The sequence below is a fragment of the Calonectris borealis genome, chromosome 4, assembly GCF_964195595.1.
Source record: "Calonectris borealis chromosome 4, bCalBor7.hap1.2, whole genome shotgun sequence".
NCBI lineage: Eukaryota > Metazoa > Chordata > Aves > Procellariiformes > Procellariidae > Calonectris > Calonectris borealis.
In genome coordinates this window covers 83,625,978-83,645,959 of record NC_134315.1, presented here as the reverse complement: position 1 = coordinate 83,645,959, position 19,982 = coordinate 83,625,978, and the positions used below count along the sequence as shown (strand labels likewise).

At 42.0% G+C, this 19,982-nt stretch overlaps 1 protein-coding gene across 1 annotated transcript in view; it reads right to left on the bottom strand.

The window, feature by feature from the left end:
- Nucleotides 1-19,982, bottom strand: part of MOB1B (MOB kinase activator 1B) — a 44,368-nt gene that overhangs the window by 10,400 nt on the left and 13,986 nt on the right. The window contains exons 2-3 of the mRNA XM_075150409.1: nucleotides 11,027-11,193; nucleotides 5,968-6,061 (exon numbers count right to left, since the gene is read on the bottom strand). Of these exons, the coding sequence (XP_075006510.1) occupies nucleotides 5,968-6,061; nucleotides 11,027-11,193 (261 nt within the window). The remainder of the gene's footprint in view (nucleotides 1-5,967; nucleotides 6,062-11,026; nucleotides 11,194-19,982) is intronic.

Sequence of the window (19,982 nt, the reverse complement as noted above, 5' to 3'; positions counted from 1 at the left end):
GAGATCCCAAATTGTGATTGTATTAGAGACACGGAATAGATTCAGAGGTAGGTTAATGCCAAGGAACACTATTATGAAACTGGAAGCTGGTATAAAGTGCCTTTCAGCTAAGTTAGAAGAAAGCTTCTAGACTGAACAGTCCTCCTTAGAAAAGGTTCACATCTGAAGGGCTAGTGCTACCACGCAGCGCTGCAAGATTCAGAAAAATCCCTGTTTCCAGTTGTACTGCTGACCCACTTGATAGCTGCAGGCCAGTCACTGCCTTTTAGCTTAATTCTTCCATCTGTAGATAAGGTGATATCACACCTTTACAAACCACTGACATGACTATGGAACAGTAAAACGTGTGCTCTTTTTATCCTTTTCCATTCACTGAGCTAGTAATGTTGACATCTTTTAGGTAGCCCATTTAATAAGTGGATTCCAGCATCATTCATTTTACAGTTACTATTTTAGCTTCAGGAATTTAAAAAGCCATGGAAAAATGTATCAAATGGCATCCTTTTACACGCACAACCAGACGGAAACAAGTCCTCGTGAAATTAGAATGGAACAGATACTGTCACTGGCTTGGGGAATGCAGTTCACACAAGTCCAGACACGGGAGAAGGTGGCTAGTCTTGGGAACATATAGCTTAAAAAAAGGAAACACGTTTAACATCGGGAGTCTGACAATACCAGCTTTCAAGCGAACCACAGTGTTTCTTTCTGTGTCTTGCTGAGTACAAATGCATGTATCTTAATATTCCTTGCCAATCCGTAACATCTGAGCAGTTTCTTCTCATCAGCACCGAGCCGTGCATAGCCCTCTCTTTTACATCTGAACACAGCGTTATCTCCCACGTCGATTTTAAATCAGCCAGCCTTGCTCAGCCAGCCAGCATTGCTGGAGAACAGTTATCCGTGGGGCGCGCCTGCTGCCAAGCCAGAAGCGAAAAGGACTGCTGAGCTCTGCAGCTCTGAAATCCTCCCAGAGAAACAAATGAACAATGATTAAGACTAGCTGCAACACTCCTCTTCTAAAGTTGTAAAATTTTAAAAATACCAAATTAACAAAACTAAACATATAAGGATAGTGATGTCAGCTCAGTCACGCTTGTACAGGAAACAGACCCACTTCATCGACAAGTTTTATCTCAGTTCTTTTTAAAAGCATTAGAAGAGATGTTATTAATGGTTAATACTTCTCATGGAGGATAGCATGCTCAATTTTATTGTTATTTCTTAGCACAGTAGTGGCACACCACAATGTCTGGGCTGCAACCACCACTGTTTAAACTTTCCCTTGCTATCTCCAATTAGTATTGTGCGGACACTGGAGAAGGTCTTCTATTTTAAAGATCATACACATAATTTTATGCAAAGCTTAACTGTATCTGGTAAATCTGGCTTCTAATTTTGTTTAACAAGTTCAGTTTTGTCAGAACAGTAACCGGGAGAACGTTTTCACAATAAACAAATTTTACAAGTGATTACGAGCAGGCTGCTCATAACGGTATAAGTATTTTTATTTTTATCATGGCAACAAATCAGAGGGTCTGAAAGCATTTTAAAATTTTAACTCAAAACACATGCAAAAATTCCATACACGCTGAATAGACCACAATGCATGTGGATTTCTGAAATATCGGTATTCCTCACCACCCATTATTACCCTAATACTGAGATTTAAGTGGTATTAACATCGGACAAATATCAACACTTAGCTGAGGTGCCAGGTTCAGTCTGGAGACAAAGTAAGACAACAAACTAAATTACATGCTAAAAATCTCATCCAAATAACATACCTCCTTAAGAAGCCTCCCTTCCTCCCCAACACTACGGGTTAATTCTGCATTTTTTAGAGGAAGGAATGCCATAGAATGACTCTTTAAGTCTTTAAAAAACAGCAGATACATCCTGACAAAAAATGAAGTCATATAGAGGATCTGAAATTATTCTGGCAAACACCCCATGCTCCACACAGTGGGCGTAATGTTCACAGTTGCTCCTAGGCTGTCAAAGGGCTTGGGGTTTGCAAGGGAAGGGAAAATGAACTCTTCTTACCAAATTAAATACATCACTGAAAATAAATCAAGAATCCTAGCCCAACTTCTTCAACAAAAAAAGGAAATCAAACACACACAAAAAATTCCCACATATTAGAATCATTTGAACTGCTACAGGGAATTAAGGCTAAACTCACATTTCTAGCTCAAGCTTTTGAGCAATCACCTACAGCTCTGGTGACAGAAACAAATTAACTTTAACGTGATAGGCAGTTCCTCTACAGAAAATACATTTTTAGAAACCTCTACGGTTTAATAGAGGTTTTCAAGGGCAAAACAACATGTGAAGGATAGAGCAAGAAATATTCAGTTCACTTCAGCAAGTGCAAGGGAAAAGCTAAGAATCCCTAATGACTCTGGTAGAATTCTCTCATACTAATAAACACAAGTTATTTGCCATCTATCAGCAGAAAACCCAACCATGCTTCTCACATTAGAAAATATCCCTAAGTATAAACAATCATAGGACCAGCTCCTCTACTGCGCAATTACATGTACATGGCCTAAAAAAAACCAAAACAAAACAAAACAAAAAAAAAACAAACACACCCCCCCCCCAAAACCCCAAAAAGCAAACCCCAGCTTGACTAAAATTAAAGCTGTTACCTCATCCAATAGCAATAAAATGCAGTGGCTCAGTAATGCCTTTTAAAAGATTCTTGGACATTTATTTGGACCTATCATCTCTAAATCTCAGCAAAACTGTATTACATCAAGATTGCTGAAAAATACTTATTCTGTTTTGTCCCTCAGTCATCAAGCGACACAGGTGCAGAATGGAGCATCACAAAAAAGAAAAAGGATTGACATCACTAAGAGACACAGGTTATTTCAAGGACCTGATCACATGATATACTAATTTTGTTGCTGCAGACACACTGGGCAGAAGGCAGCATGCGAACACTCAATTACGCCGTATTACGCTCATGTAGGATTTATGGGAGCTGTCCGCTTTGGAGTGCCCAGCTATTCCAATTTGAACATACAAAGACAGAAGCACTGCGGACCAACAAACCTCAGGAGAATCAGGAGGATCTCACTGCCATCAAGAGTGAGCTTAGTGCACTCACACAAGTGCCTAAATATGGATTTTGGAGCGCCAGTTCAGACATTCCAGCTTTGAAAAAATGCAGCAACCATGTCCCTCCTTGGTACTCTTATTTAAGACTTACAACCAGGGAGGAAAATAAAGAAAATTCCCCTCACCCACTGGTGGTTAATAAATATATTATTTCTATGCAGGTTCTTAACTTATTATCATGCCTGTTGCACTGATGGTGATACTGCAACCGATATAAGAATAGCAAGAAGTGATAACCGAGTAGGGTTTGTTTGGGTAAGAAACGGTTGGTCGTTGCTGAAGTGAAAAGAATGGAACATTACCTTGAGTAATCGTATGTTTTGGAACAAATTAAACGAATACTTTTTCCAAATTGTTAGACAATGAGCTGTACAGCAGGAGAGGGAGATCTGTTCTTGATCTTTACGTCAATCCTTAACTAACTCAATGTACTAACACCCTGATAAAAGCTAAGTCAGCAAACCTTCCAACAAAGACAAGTCCAGAAGAAATGAAACCGATCCCACAGCACACAAAAATTTACCAATTTACCCGCCTCAGCTAAACCCTTCTGTTAACATCGCTACCAAAAAGAACCAGTGGGCCACAAAGGAGCTATACAACCTCAAGCATTTGCTTAAAGGTAGCCCTTTAGACAAGATAACCCTCCCTATATCAAAAAAACACAAGAAACCAGACATGAACCTAGGTGACCTGCCTGTTGCCAAGGGTCTTATTTTTCTTCTTTTAAAGGGTTTTTAAAGACAAAACACCAGTACCAGGCAGTGGGTACAGGAAACACCACACTTTTGCTCTCATTACCCTCTCACTTAAGTCATCTGGTTGAATTTTTCCATAGACTGCTACAAGTTTGTCAGTTGTGCTATGAAAACTGTGACTGAGCCACGAGTTCTAAACAGCTTCCTATGTAGGCACCAGCACCTTACAACCCTTTTTCAATATATATCGACCATAAACACTTTTGTAGTGCCAACACAAAAATCAGACTTTAGATCCATAGAGCTCTTGCGGTTTCTCTCCAGCTACTCATGCTACGGCTGCCTAACCTGTTTCAAACGACCTTTTGTAAGTTGTTTCAGCTAACTTGTACTCTCTTGTCTGAAATAGATGAGGATGCAACACTGGTGACAGCTTGGCCATGGATGGGAGCAGACAGCAACCTTCAGCCTAGAAGCACTAATGAGACCTAAGACTCAATCCCTCTTGAACTAATATAGCTTGAGGTAGAAGAGAACAGGAAACAGGTAAGTAACAGAAAAAAAAAAAATCTGTAATTACCAGTGCTTTCACGCTGACAGGTTTTCCAGCAGTACTTCCCCGAAAAAAATTTTGCAGGCCACTTTTTAAATGAAAGCAAGCCACGCTCACTCAAACTAAAAACCACTGCCGGTCACCGCCAGCCTCACAAATCACCCGTTCCTGTGCCTGCCTGGCCTCGGCCCCTCACGGGCAGGTACGCTTCTGATCCTTTCATAAAACCCATCCCTGAGCACAGGTGGGGGCTGCAGAATTTGGGGAATGCTCTACGCATCCTAGGGACAAGATTAAATCACCGACTTAAAACCTTGGCAGAATGCATCTTCTAGACTCTAGCACCTCTTTTGTACCCTGCTTGACAACTATTTGAGTACGACATATATTTCTGTCAATGGTTATCAGTCTCTCTGGAGAGAAATAAATGGTTTAGTCTGGCAACCAGACAGCTAAACCTTTAGTAATTAACCTCCACCCCTAAATAACTGCTTCTCAGCAAACAAACAATAAAGCAAAGAAATATTTTCATGCTCTTGTTTTTATTAAATAAGAGTCTGTTCTGCATGCCAAAGCACAAAGCAGACAATGGGCCATGTTAATGCACAAGCTTATCCCAAAGTTCTTTTGCATAATGGTAAACTTGTATGCCCTTTGTATTTTCACCCCTCCCCGCTTTGCAGCGGCAGATCTGCCTTCCCACACTGGTTTTGGCCTTCAGCAGCGTCCATTTTTAGTTTAAGAACGGAGCGCCAAAGCTTTTCTTGGTCCGTCTGGCTGCTTTTGCCTTGCACAGCTCCTGCCCTCTCCGCCTTGCCCTCCCAGCAGCACCCTTTTGCACCTCCACCACACTGGCTGGCAATTACTGGCTTCAGACAATAACAACAAATGTCATTATAAAGGAGGAGGAAGTGGAGGAGAGGATTGTTTTTCTTTTTTGTTTATTTAAGATTTTACAGTAATTTAAAAGGAAGCAGTGCCCTCCCTTGCCACTCGCTTAGACATGCAGGTATTTTCCTCTTTGGTAGACACTAAGCAACTGGAGAGCAAGGAAAAACACAAATGTTGTATGTCTGTACAAAAGCATAAGCAAAAATCAAAGACGTGAAACTTAAGTGAGGGACAGGGTAGAGGATTCTTATCCAGACTGCTAAAAACTGTAGCCAAGCTTATTTCTACAATACCTACTCAAAGGCCTACATAAAAGATTTTGGTAAGCCCTAATTGAACGCTTGCATATAAAAACTTCAAATCTTAAATTTAAGAAGCCTTCGTTAACATTTCAGAAAAAAAAGGAAAAAATAGTTTTGATAATCAGTTTACTTCCCAGACTAAAGAAAGAGAAACACCCAACCAAAACCCAACCAACCAACCAAAAAACCACCCCCAAAAAACACCTTTCCGTTCCGTACTCCCTTAACAAAGGTTCAGATTTTTTTTCCCGCCACAAGTATCAAGAGAAGACATCCTTTCCACCCACAGCAGTTACCTTATTTTTGGCACTCAACTGAGCTAGTCTCAAGTTTTCAAATGCAAAACCATCTCAAAAATTGCACACTCTCAACAATGTGTAAAAAATAATCTTACTTTGGGCCAGCAGACATCACGGGGCAGCTCTCCTCTGTGCAGAAGTCCGTAATAGTTCCATAAAGCATATTGATCTGGTTGAAGAAGTCGACAGCTGTAAAGCATTTAAACCATCAATGAACACTCTGCTGTGTAACCGCAACACAAGCTTTCTACAGCCTTAACTGTAAAGCACACGCTGCTGAAGACTGTCCTGGAATATTTTTTGTATAAAAACTTCATTGTTATTGCTTTTTAAGATGTATTATAAAGAAGATGCAGAATGCAACCACCAATTTTCTAGAACAGCCTCTAGCAGTAACCATTTAATTGTTCACTGCAGCAAAATCTTCATTTGAAAGAAGAAAAGGGAAAGAGAAAGCAGAGTTATTTCCTTTTCTGAAAGTTTAGTGCATTTTATTAAAATCCCAAATTCTACTGGAAAGTCTGGAATAAAACAAAGATTTTCAGTGTGAACTTTCCAACCAGAGAGAGCTGTTGGTGACACTGACTTCCCTCAGGCTTTGTATTCCAACAGACTGTCTTTTCAAAGAACATTTCATAGAATCACGGAATGGTTTGGGTCGGAAGGTACCTTTTAAGATCACCTAGTCCAAGCCCCCTGCCGTGAGCAGGGACACCTTCCACTAGACCAGGTTGCTCAAAGGCCCATCCAATGTGACGTTGAACACCTCCAGGGATGGGGCATCTACAGCTTCTCTGAGCAACCTGTTCCACTGCCTCACCACCCTCACAGTAAAGAATTTCTTCCTTACATGCAATCTAAATCTACCCTCTTTCAGTTACGTTACATGTACGAGAGGTGGGTACAAAAGTCATGACATAGGAATAGTTACAGTGCCAAGCAATTTCTGTTCCTTAGATTATCAATTAATTAACACAAATCAATATCTAATCCACAATGTTTCCTCATTATAAACTATCCTTGGAGTTTCGTTCTGGGAAGTTATTGCTTAAGTTTTGTTACATGTTTGGGAAAACAATTCGCTGAGCCAAAACTATTTTTTTAATGGTCTACAGTTGAATTACTGAACTAAAAGACCAAAAGCTAGCATATCTAAACATTCTCAGAGTTCTTACTACTTTAAATAGGTGCTTGATTACTTAGAACTCTTTGAAAGCAAGGCTCTTCTTCAATAACCTAACAGCAGGTTCTGTTCTTAGAAGTGTGGTCACTGTAATCAGTTTACAAAATCCACTCTACCTCCCCTCAATGAATGGCCCCCCTTGCATCCTTTGGGGAGCACAGCACATTGCCACGGTATCAATATCTAAGTTTATCTTTTCGAAATGTCGTTCAGACAATGGATGTCATGAACAAAAATTGAAAGGTGACCAATATTAAGCACTAGGAAATGAAATTTTAAGTACGCTGGATTCAATTCTTACAACTAATTAAGTGCATGACGTGGTTCCAGAATAACGGTTTTACTACTCCCTTATCCTGCAACAGTTACTATACATTCTGTTTCTGGATGAACCCGAGTAATACAAGCATACAGGAACTTAAGATTTGTGGAACTGGCTTCGGTGTCCTTATTCACCCATTTTTACACATGACTGAATTCAGCCATCATACAAAGACCCAGATCAAGTGTGGTGGAGTTCAATTCCTTCTATTTAACCACAGTGCTTTGCAAATCTAACTATTCCGCTGACACGCCCTTACCCTGAAAGGAACCATATATAACATATAAATAGATTTAATGCCCCAGTGCCCAGTCCAGGCTACATCGCTTCTACTGCTAAGAGCATTGGGCCTGCCACCTCTGACAACAGGAACCTCTACAGCTGGAAACTTCACTGATGAATCACGTCTGCAGAGCTGGTCCTCAGGATGAGAAACCAGTGCGCAGCGTGTCTGGGCTCAGCATCACTTAGAACTTGCTCTACTTCAGTGCTACCTGTGTTACGCCTGCAATTCAACGTGCCAGTGACAAACTGTTTCTTTATTGAGACAGATTTCAGGAATACTCAAATAAAACCCCTTATCAGCAGTACTGGCAATCTAATCACCCCACCAAACAGCTATGTGTTATTCCATTTAGTGTGCAGGTGACAAACCAAGCTATTCGTTCTGAACCAACCAGGAAAGGTTTTCCTGTGACGAGTCTCTGCAGTAGTTAGACAGACCAGACTGTCTTAACTTAAAAAATTATTTTTTAAAAAAAAAAAATAGAGTTTAAGAAAGAGTTACCACTTGCAACACTGAATAGTCTCACACAACCAATCTGCAGGACACCGTGGAATTAACACCAACAAGACATTCCTCTCAATCTGGTGCCGTGCCAAAGAGAAGCCAGCAGATTACTTGGTAGCCTACCCAAATTTGTGCTCCTTGCTTAACTCTATTACAGAGATATATCCTTTTGCTGTAATGAAATGCTGATTGACATCCTAAATGTAAGCACCTACCAGATACCACGTACTGTGAAAGTAACCGATGGCTGAAGGAAAGGGAGCATTAAATACCGCAGCTCCCCTCACTGATTTTTCCAGAGAATAAACATCAAAGATGACACGAACATCACGGCAGCAAGTTACAGCTACTGTTCAGCAGATGCAGGATACGAGCTACAACTACGTCATGCAACTTCCCAGTTATCAAAAAAGGGAAGCAAATAAAAACTGGTATGGCACGCATCTAGCACAGCTCATCTCCAGCAACAAAATCTTTTTTCTTCCCCTGCACAGCAAAAGCAGAAAATAGCAAAACAACATTGGGAAAGGTTGATAAAAAAGTTGCAGAGGACCAGGAGGATTCCTGAATTGTTTGGGCGGGGGGAGGAGGCAGTTAACACCAAAAGCAGCAAGAAGTGGCTATATACAGCCCTTGTTTCTTAAGTGTACACAAGAACTGTTAAATTGAGTTTCCATTCCCTGCTCCCAGTAGAAACCACAGCCCAATGTTTGCTTCAAGGCAAGCATGTTGAAAAAACCCACACAGACTTCGACAAGATGACTGATTCCTGTGAATTCCACACTTGCAAGTCTCAAAAGGCCACGAAACACACCACCCGTCCACCAAAGCCAGCGGCGTGCGACAAACAAGTAAAATGCAAGAACCTCCTTTCCAACATGTGCAAAGCTGTACGGTGTCTCTGCGTGTTTTCACTTCCCCTTTTTACTCATTCTTCTTAAGTTTCGAGGGCTTAGATTATTTTTTCCAAGTGCTTTTCGGCTCCAAGAAGTGCACACTGTCTGGTGGTTTTTTACAAAGATAGGGGCAAGATGTACTTCTGAACTTATTTTTTACTATTTTCAAACCAAGATTTCAAATGAAACTCAAAACAAACTGATTATACACTTCTCGCCTTCTTTTATTTTGAAAACGTATTTGAAAAATCTACATGTATATCAACTCGTTACCTTAAGACATCAGTAAGGCTGAGCTGAGCAAGAAGTCGAAGAGCAGAGCACATTTGTTCCTGTGCTCTCGCTGTTGTGAAGGGCAAAACCAATGACATTAAGTCACACATTTTACTTCTTTATTAGACATGTCAATCAACCAAAGGGGCTCACAGCTACCATTAACTAGTACTAGGTGTGGTAGAGGGATGCTGTAAATGAAGGGAGCATGTAATCAGTTAATCACTTCTAGAGAAAAAAATTCAACATTAAAAACCCACCTTGCTGCAGGAGGCGTAAAAGAGGACCATTTCATTACAGAATGCAGCTGTTAGCCAAAGGCAGCTCCCACACTTTTGTCAAGCGCTTCGCTGCCTTTTGCCACCCATCTAATTTAGCAGTTAAGTCATTTAGAAAGGGAAAAACACTGCTGCCACACAGGAAAGAAGAGACATGGAGTGGCGGAACCACCAAAAGGGAAGGATGCCAGCAATATATGAGGCATCTTTAGTAATGCTTACTCATAAAAATGGGCTGGCTTTTTTTCTAGACAGTTTTGCAATACAGTGTGAATAAACTTTTATAAAGAATGGTGTCAGCAATTTCAACATTCCCTGGAAAAGCAGTGGCAAGTCATACACCAGAGCACTGTGTGGCTCATTAAGAACCGGGAGGTTGACATCAGTATTGGAGTTTCACTTCCCAAACGTGTCAAAGGGCAAGCAGAAATAAACAGAACCACATAAACAATTAGTAGACATTTATCTTGAGCATAATTTATACAGCACTGCAGTGCAAAATCAATACCGTACAAACACGGAAGCAGGCCAAGCCCAAGACACAAAAGATGAGGAAATACCCAGACAGGGCACAGAGTTCGTGGCAGCCAAAACTCTGCACGGGCTACGGAGCATGACAGGACTTGGGTTAGTCCATTCTTTAAGAGCAGAAGGCAGGCAGCAAATTCATGCAGCAGGGAGCGGAAGGAGAAGGAAACAATTGGTCAAACAATCATAAAACACTAATTTGGGCATCATTGTTTGGCCTGACCTAGCACAAAAGGAAAGAGTTAGGACAAAGAGCTTTAGAGGAAGTTAGAATGATGACATGAGAGACTTAGCAGAGCAAAGGCTCACAACTTGGTAGAAACAAAAGGAAGGAACTAACTTTAGGAAAATTTCAAGGATCGATCTCGGGGTTTGTTACAGGCAAAAGGAAAGCCAGGACATACACGTGACTGTAGTCTTTAGCATCTTTTAGACCTGGCCCTCACACCTAACTGAATTAAGGTTTCATGCGTAGCACGTAGAGGCTTGACCATACCGTTGGGTAACAACCCTAGCTGAAAAAAGCGCTAGATTAAACATATTAAGATGGCACTGACAGGCTAATTTCTAAAAACAGCAGTGACATTTCTACTTCAGCACTTGTTTGTGATCAAGCGCTCAGACTTTAACCACTAAGAATAACAATTATCTCGTTAACAGGAACATATTTTTGGCACAAGGAGATTAAAGAGTTTTTGTCTCAGTGAGACGCTCTGCATCTGTCAGCTCTAAATGATATGACATTCACCTCTCCCAACCGCAGCAGAGAGGTGCACGGGGGACAGAAGAGCCTACCCCGCTACAAAGGGGTACACAGCTGTCCTCCCACAAGTGTCAGCCCGCATTCAACACCCCCCTTATGAAAAAAAGGTTAGTCGACTTACTGTTAACTGCAACCCATTCATTTAAGTCTTCACCCTCTGGAAGCATAACGGCCATCCGGAGATTACCGCTTCCGAGCGTGGCTTCGGCATGTTTTAGCAGCTCGTACTGGTGAGAGCCCTCTGGAATATTCTTCTTTGGTTTGAAGGTTTTGGAAGAGCGACTACCACTGCAAAAGGGAGAGGAAATTTTTAGAGAACTTGTGGAAAGGGAAAGGAAAAAGAGAGGAGCCAACAAGTCACGCATAAGCACAGATTTAACACTAAATACTTTCCCCGCTCCCATATTTTCATGTCGAAAAAGGTTATGTAGCAAAAACTGGGATGCAAAAATAACACGTGCTTTGACTCGTTTTAAACAATTAAATGATTCTCCACTACGCTGCCTTCTCATCTGCTCACCCTACTGTTAAGCCAGCCGGACAATTGGGAACGCTCAGACTCCCTTCCCTCTCTCAGCAAATTGGATCACGGGCAAGAAGAGAACAAAAATATTTCCTTCCCCAGAATTTGGACAGCTGCATATCAAGGCTAGCAGCCCAGCCAAACAGAAACCTCCTTTACTCCTAACATTCACGAAGCTTGTCATGGTAATTGAAGATACTATTTATTTAACAAAAATACCCATGTTCTTTTTCTAACACCCACCTTCATCAGACGTGAAATGTCATCACACCTGCACAAGTGTAATAAGAAGGTAGAGACAGCCTGTTCAGACCCCTATCTTTTCAAATCAGGTACGATGTGTTAAGTAGTTATTATTAATTCCTCAAAACCAAGCTGCTGTTACTTAGGAAAGCGTACTTTCTGCAGGCCTAGCCGATTCAGAATATTATCTTAGCTACCAACGTAAAATAACTTTTCCAGTATCTGCTATTGTTTAGGAACTTAGTTTTTAAAATACAGTTGCTCAAAAATACACAAACACTTTAGCTGAAGACTGATACAATTCCCTATTTTCCACAAACTTCCTATGTCATTTTCCCCTGGTTTCACAGCATACAGACCTTTCAGTCCAACAGTTAGGCAAGAAATAAGGATGACAACTTTTACAACTTTCATAGAAATCATTTTCTTACCCATAATTTTGTTTGAAAAATATGGACTGACTTAGAAAAAAGTGTAGATATTTGAATTTTAGAAGACGGCAGTGAGCCTGGATGATCCATTAACCCCTAACATGTCAGCAACATGACGTGTAAAATTAAATATTTGCAGAAAAGTGTCAAGTAAGCCAATATTTGTGACTGTTTTAGTGCACGAGCTGAGAAAAGACTTCTGTCAGAAAAGGAAAACGGAGCTCTGAATTCCAGTGAAAGAAAGTGGAAAGATGTGAAACCCAGACAGCAGAATTTTCGTTACAAGTATTATCCAGTTCTAGTTTCTTTATATAAAAGACTTGGCCAATTTTTCACCAGCTCTCTACAGGACTGAAGAGAAATTTTTGTTAGTGAGGTTTAAGGGTTTTCCCCGTCTCGCTAAATATTTAAACTACATGTTTGAACATGCAAAGGTTGTAGCTTATCTTTGGGACAATGCTAGTCTAGCTACGCTGTCACACGGAAGCGCTCTAAGAAACTTAATTCTGCATCTCATTTTCCCCACCACGCCGCACTACGGCCATCAACAGAAAATTAACAAAGACTATCACTCGTTTCTATGATCTTAAACGGCAACAGCTCTAGCAGAGACACAATGCGCACCGAAGAACAGATCAAAAATTGTTCTTTACAAAACACGTAATGACAGGTGACTGAGAACATGTCATTTGCCAAGGACGTGACAAAACTGCCTAACAGTTCATTAAGTCTCAGTTCAGACCTGAACAAGAGCAGTGGAAGAAGAAAACATGCTGAAACTGGAGGTAAATAATGAGTTCCCCAAATTCTTCTGGGCAGGTAACAACAGCTTTGCAGGTGCATCTTTGGGTATTGAACAGATCCCACAAGTCCGGCTGGTTAGAGATTTACATGGCCCCGGTGCTATTCTGACCCTCCCTTGCTACAAAGGAGCAGCAGCATCCTCCCCCTCCCGTAGGCCTCGGGAGTAATCCTGTTTTCTAATCCTCATAAAGAAGCACTTGGCTGGACTAACAGGGATCATGGGATGATACAGCTAAACAGGCCACGTACGTTGACACGGACACCAGAACAACACTAATGCAGTCAGCTATTAAATGCAGCTGAAAGCCAGAAGCACGAAGAGGAAACATATGGCTCCCACATATTCTGTTACAGGACACCTCTAACGTGCACCCAGTCATTTGCATTTCACTCTAAGCAAGGATACCAGATTCAAATCTTAAATAAAATAATTGCCTCCCAGTGGGAGTGAGAAGCTTTTGCGGCTCAGGGAGTTCCCTTCACCTCCCACCCCTCCAGCCACCTGCATCTGTTGCCAGGCCAAGTTCAAATCAACTCTGAAGAAAAAGCAACTTAAAAAAAACCAAACAACCAAACAAAAAACCAAATCTTTTAACTGACTGCTTAAAGACCCAAGTTTTTCCCTTCAGGAACATATCCACTTCATAGCCACTACGCCAAAACAGAGGGTAAAAATACAACTTAAACCATCTGGCAATCGCTTTGCTGTGTGGCTGCACCGACAGTGCTGACGCAAGGTAATATTCACAACAAGCCAAGAGCAGGAGAGTCAGGTATCGTTATCTTTCCGCGCGTGTCAGTGTAAGCAAAAGAAAAACAGCAAATGCTAAACACAACCACAGCTCTTCCTAACTCGCTTACAAGATTTTGTTCTCACTCCATCACAACTAGACGATACGGGAAACCAACTCCTAATTCTTTCATGAAAAGCAAACCAAAGGTTTCCACAGACTTACCACCACTCCAAAGCTCAGGTCATTCATTCCTCATAAATGAGAAAAGAAAGTAAGAGATTCCCTCCCCCCCCCACTGCTTACATAGAATCCTCAATTCCTAAAACTGAAGCCCTGCTTTCACCCTGTTTCAAAAGCTAACGTACATCAGCTTCTCTTTCGTAACGCTGTCATTTTCATACAATGACGTAGACTGAAAAACTTAACTGCTGTAACTGGTCTGGTGCAGCTGCCCGAGGCAGGATCTACAAGCTCACTATAGAGACTACTACTGGGTGCGTGGAGATCCCCGAGGGTGATGAGGAAAGCTCTATCCAGACAGAGGGAGCACTTACCAAGAGGATTCAGATCACGAAGGGCAGCACCCCACTTACAGCTTCAGCAGAAAATCTTTGTTCGGGACGAGAAGATGGTATAGAAACGTATGAAGCAGTAACTGGAAAAAGGTTATGAAATAACTAACCCAAGAAACCGTTTGGATTTTAGCAAAAAGGGTAAGCCAACAGAAAGGATGAGGGTTTGAGAACAAGGCACAAGGAAAGCATGGTGAAGGAACTCCCTAAATAAAACAGTTTATTTTTGGGAAAACTCTGGATAGGAATTCACACCGTAACCACCTCGGATCGTGAGCTTGCCAGATAACAAACCAAGTCATTGCACATCCGTTGAATATCCAGCAGAGATCTTATACATTCAAGGAAGCAGAGAATGCACAACACACTGGAAAATCATTAGCTATCACTTAATCCCTGCTACCCCCTTCCCAGAAACAGGGGGTTTCTTCCCATAAGCTGGCAAAAGCTGTAACCACAGAATACACAATGATTTCGTCTCATCAACTGTTCTAAATAAACCATTCCATATTTGCCTCCACTACCTTTCTGATTACTACTTCTCAAATTCAGCATAGCCATCCTAAGACAGCAGGAAATGGTCTCACAGGAAAGGCAGGCAGGCATCCAAAAGGAAAAGTAATTAGGATAAATGCAGGCTGCTAGTCGTCGCGTGCTATGGTAATATCTGCAATTTTGGCAATAAATTATCAGAATTCCATGCATTTATGTAGTTCACCATATGTGAAGCCAATTAACTGCATGCAGGTCTTACACTCCTGGATACAAACGGAAGTTCAGGGACTCAACAACGTAGTACAGCTTCTCTAAGCCAAAACCTTTACAGGACTTCCCTTTGCTCTTGGGAAGTCTAATTGTAAATGTTGCTGCAAACATTATTTCAACTACCTTATTGGTTCAGAAGCTCTCCTATTATTTAAAATCATCCTCATTTATTTATGCCTCAGCACCATCAGTTAAATCCCCCTTCAAAGGGTAATCCCGCTTCCTCCCTAAACCCTGACCACAGCAGCATCTTATTCCTGCTATCCTACATGATGATTCCCAACACTGAGCTGAAAGCATCTTAAAAAAAACAAGACAAATAAAGAGTAATTTTTTTTTCTTATTATGTCAATCTGTTACATGTGACAGATTCAGAAAATCATCTTGTTGCAGGTCTATCTCCCCAACTCTTGAGCATTCAGTGAAAAAAGTAACTTCAAAGAATTCTGTCTGGTGGCCAACAATACACACAGTAATAGATGTCTTGATCAAGTATGACATTTTATTTTCACCTACATTCCATAATAGAACTAGCTATGTCTGTGAGCCATTTCTCCCGAGTTTTTAAAATGCTCCGAGCTAGTAGGCAGCACCTGCCTTTCCCTATTAAGAGTCTCTGACCTCTCCTTCAGTTTCAAAACCTGACATTAATGCAGAAGTAAAAAGGGACAGAGAAACCCTCAGAAATGCCACCCTGAAGATCCCATTCTCCTTGGACACAAAAAGGACATGAAATGGGGAACACGTTGCATCATCCCCACTATTTGTCACAACCAATTCCTAGTGTCCCAAGAAAAAACTGACTTCTCAAAAAATTCTTGCAATTCCAGGGATGTTTTGCTCCTTTCACTCCCACATCCAACATTTCTTGCAAATTATGGCCTTCTATTTTTATAGGTAAGTACAGCTACAGCAGTGCCAGATGCAGTTCAACCTAGCACTAAATCAGGAGATGTGTTTAAAGCAATTGACTCACTGAGCCGGGATGAGCCTGGAAGCCTGGCTGGGAAGCCACGCCTCCGAGCCACAGAAGCGCTTCCCGCTGGCTGGAGCCCACGCGCCGCTTGGCCTCACGAAGACGTCACAACTTGCTTGTAAGCAAGAACACAAAATTTCCTCCAAAGCTGTAATTTTATCTAGTCATCTGCTGACAGGGAGGGTTTTTAATGATGCAGATTCTGCTGGCTGTTCTGTCTTCAGTTAGCAAGATGATGCTTCCAGAAGAAAGGAAAATTTTCAGGCGTCCTGCTTGCACCACACTTACCAAGCTGCCTCAACAGCCCATTTCAGCTTCAAACGCAGCACTGACAGATCTTTTACAATCAAAGCAGCTAAATATCCAGCCTAAGCTCTTGACACGCTTCTTGTTAACTGCAGGAAAGGAGCCCCTTCAACTTTCCCGCTCCTAAGAGCAGCACTTTGGCTGGCCTGGCTTAGACCTCCTCACACCCAACTATTGGTGCACTGGAATCTTTCGGTAGAGCTTTTTATCTGTTTTTATGAGGTCTGCTGCATATCCCAGGAAAGCTGAATTAAAACACAAAAGTTTAGGCTCCTTATGCATACAACTTAAGACTTCACAGCTTGTTCTTACCACAGAACTAATCTCAAGCTCTTACCTACTGTTGTGTCGAACACGGCTCAACCCGACAAGCAAAAAACCTTGCCCTGAATCTAGCGTGCGTCACGATCAAACGTATCGATGCAGATCGAAGCCCAAATCCTGCCTCTGCCCAGGCTGCCAATCTATCCATTTTGCAGCAGCACCACAACTTAAACCACTGAAATACTGGCAGTGCTCCAAAATCTTCCTCAAATTCCTCGAGTGAACAAAACCAGACCAAATTATCCCATAATTCACTAACAATTCATTACAGCATCTTAAACTAATGCAGAACTTACTAAGTACGCGATTACTATGCCATTGGCAAAATAGAAGAAGGAGAAGAGGAGACGCCACCCTGGAGAAGATGTGAGAATCTGAAAACAGTTTTTTTTTCCCTGCACACCTACTTGCACATGACATACCAAACTGACATGTTCTACAAGAAATTAAGATTTTATTTTAAAATATCACAAGCATTCAACCTCCATGGAAAGTATAGAGAGCACCGCTCCTCCAGACTATTTCAGGCTACCTGTAGGGTCAAGAACGCACTGCTGCAATTACCGTAAATCATTTCATACAGGGCTCATCAGTGGACTGTTTTATCAAACACTGGAAAGGACAGAAACTTGCCCTGGGGAAAAATAAATAGAACACGCTGCAGTGGCACCATTTTCAGAATACACCTGCCACCTATATGCTTCTAATGGGAATATAATGCTGAGGCCATTGGACATAATCTTTCTGTCTTTCCTTGGGGGAACGCGCGAGTAACTGATTCCTGCAAATATAGCTGTACCACTCAGTGTCTCCCAAAAGCGTTCACCACCACGGTCCAGCTGCAATAAGCCCTTCAAAATATCTGGAAGCGCTCAAGAGGTTCTGAAAAAGCCAAACGCAAGACAGTACACAGAACATTTACCTGGGGCATGGAAACTTTTCATATTTCAACTGCTGCTTTTTCATCTTCAAAGGCCTTTGCAAGCATTAATTAATCCTCACAAAGTATCTTTGAAGTAGGCACCATTAGCGTCTTGTTAGACACAGGGAAACTGAGGCAGCGACTCATCGCCAGAGGCCAACGACTAAATTTATCAGAGAAGTCCCCAACTTTTAGTTCTGTACCGCCTTGTCTCCTTTCTCCTGCTGCGCCTCTTTTTAAACCCCGATACACAGAAACACTTTAAGGCAAGAACCAAATTCCAGAAAAGCAAACATTTCAAGCCTTCAAACAATAACATGGGGCTTCAAATGATAACATCCTGCCAAGAATAGACACATCAGAGTATAATCATGCTAGTTTCCAATAGCCAACACGTCAACATAGAAATTAAAGTAAAAGCTCAAGCTACTTTTTGGAAATCAAATCAATAGTTGCAGCATTTAAACACATTTTCCCTGTGACAATCACGGCATCAGGAGGACGGCAGGTAAAACCAAGTTGTACATGTTCACAATCGGCACTGACAAGATTTAACTTGAGCATTTCTATTTACAAAACTGAGTAGTCACAACACTTCTGTTCTGAAGAGAGACGGTATGTGAGCCAGGCATTACTTTATTCAGTTCTTACAATACCAAGAAGTCAATTATTTTCCAGTCAAATTCCCACTCATTAAAACCAGCCTGACTCAGACAGTTCACTTCAATTTGGAGGTAACCAATCCAGTGTAAAAATTAAGGAAGCAAGCATTCCACAACCTTGTGTTCCTTCGACGTACCACCATGCGTCAGGTCTAAAGACAAATAAAGAAACCACCAACTTAGGACAGAGAAAGACGGCCAAGGAAGCTTCAATCTCATGCTCAGAGCTTACAGGTGCAACGGGCCAGAGAAACGAGTTCTTCTGCCAGGCTCTGGGGCAGGATGAGAAACCCCAGAGCCCAGCTATTCAAGACCTAAAGACAATTTTGAAAATGCTGTTCTACTCTCCAGTATTACTTCCCATGAAGATGACTATGAGACCCCTTGAACAGAGCAGGCTAAGGGTTTGAAAAGAGACATGGTGCTACCACTCCAGCCAACTCGAATTCAGAAGACTGAAGCGCTCCAGGACAGTACAATACTGGGTTACAACGCAACATCAAGAGGTATTTGAAGGCTGTTCATCACAGTCCGAGAGTTAAGAGCCAGCAAGCATACGGGTAAATAGAGACTCTAAGTGCACAAGCTGACAGCTCTCACTCTGAAAAATGTTCCTCTGTGTAAATTCTTCAGATACAGTCACTGTATTATTCTGAGCACTAATAAAAGCAACACACTTCTGAAGAGCATTCCCATCTAACAAAAATAACTTTCACAAACATGAAGCTGTAAAAAGTATAGTTCTCTTCACATGGAGGGAAACACAGACTCTGCCAAGATCACTAAGCAAATCAAAGCAGCCCGTCTGGGAAAGAGCTAAGAGCTGCCAACTCTTTACACAACATAGCTGCTCTCCCAAAAGGTAAGGCAGTGGTTAGGAAGCAATTCCAGGCCCAGGGTTTTTATTTTGCTTTGTGTCTTCATTTGTTTTTTTTAAGGAAGAATCAGTTGCACTGATCTGAAAAATTTCCATAGACACATGGTCATTCCTACAGAAACAGAATCCATGTTATTTATTGTTTATTCACTCTATGGTAGGAAACAGTAAATGAAAATTCTTAGATCAATGGCACACAGCCGGTTTCCCAGCGTAGCTAGAGTGAGATGTAAGAATAACCTAAATTGTGTACTACACCTAGAGTAAGTCACTGAAATTAGAAATATCCAAGTTGAAAATGGTGAGAGTAAGGGCGCCTAAGAAACGATTGTTCCCAGAGCTAACACTGCACTTGGTAACCAAGAGGCCTCCACTTTATAAGGAATGTCTTTGTGCGATTAACTCACCTACTGCCTGCCCAAGCCACAGCCAGTTGCCAAGGCTACAGAAGAGCGGTGCCACGCTTTATAACCCAAGGAGTTGCTTTATAACCCAAGGAGTCGGAGCCAAAGATACTTCTTTCCAGATTTCAGCACGCTCCTTCTGCAGCACTGTCATTAGGAAAGCTGTGTGGAACATCTTCAGGACTAAGTACTCGATTCCGCCGAAGCAACAATTAGGCTTCTAGACATTTCTGTGCAAACCCATCCCCGTCATACCCCCACAGTGGCTCCCGCTCGCTCCAAAACCGGATCGCTTCCTACGCTGAGCTGTCCCTTTCAGACACCGGACCCCCTGCTGCAAGGAAGGGAGCTTTCTTTCCGCCTCCCAGTGACAGGCTCTCCCCACCCGCAGGCTGGCCAGGAGGCCCGGCCGCACCTTCCCCTTGGCCCTGCGCCCGGCGGTGGGTCGGGCAGAGCGGCTGCAGCTCCTGCCCGGGCCAAAGGCCTCTCCAGGGGAGGCAGGCAGACCCTGCTCCGCTCACGTCCCCTCCTTGC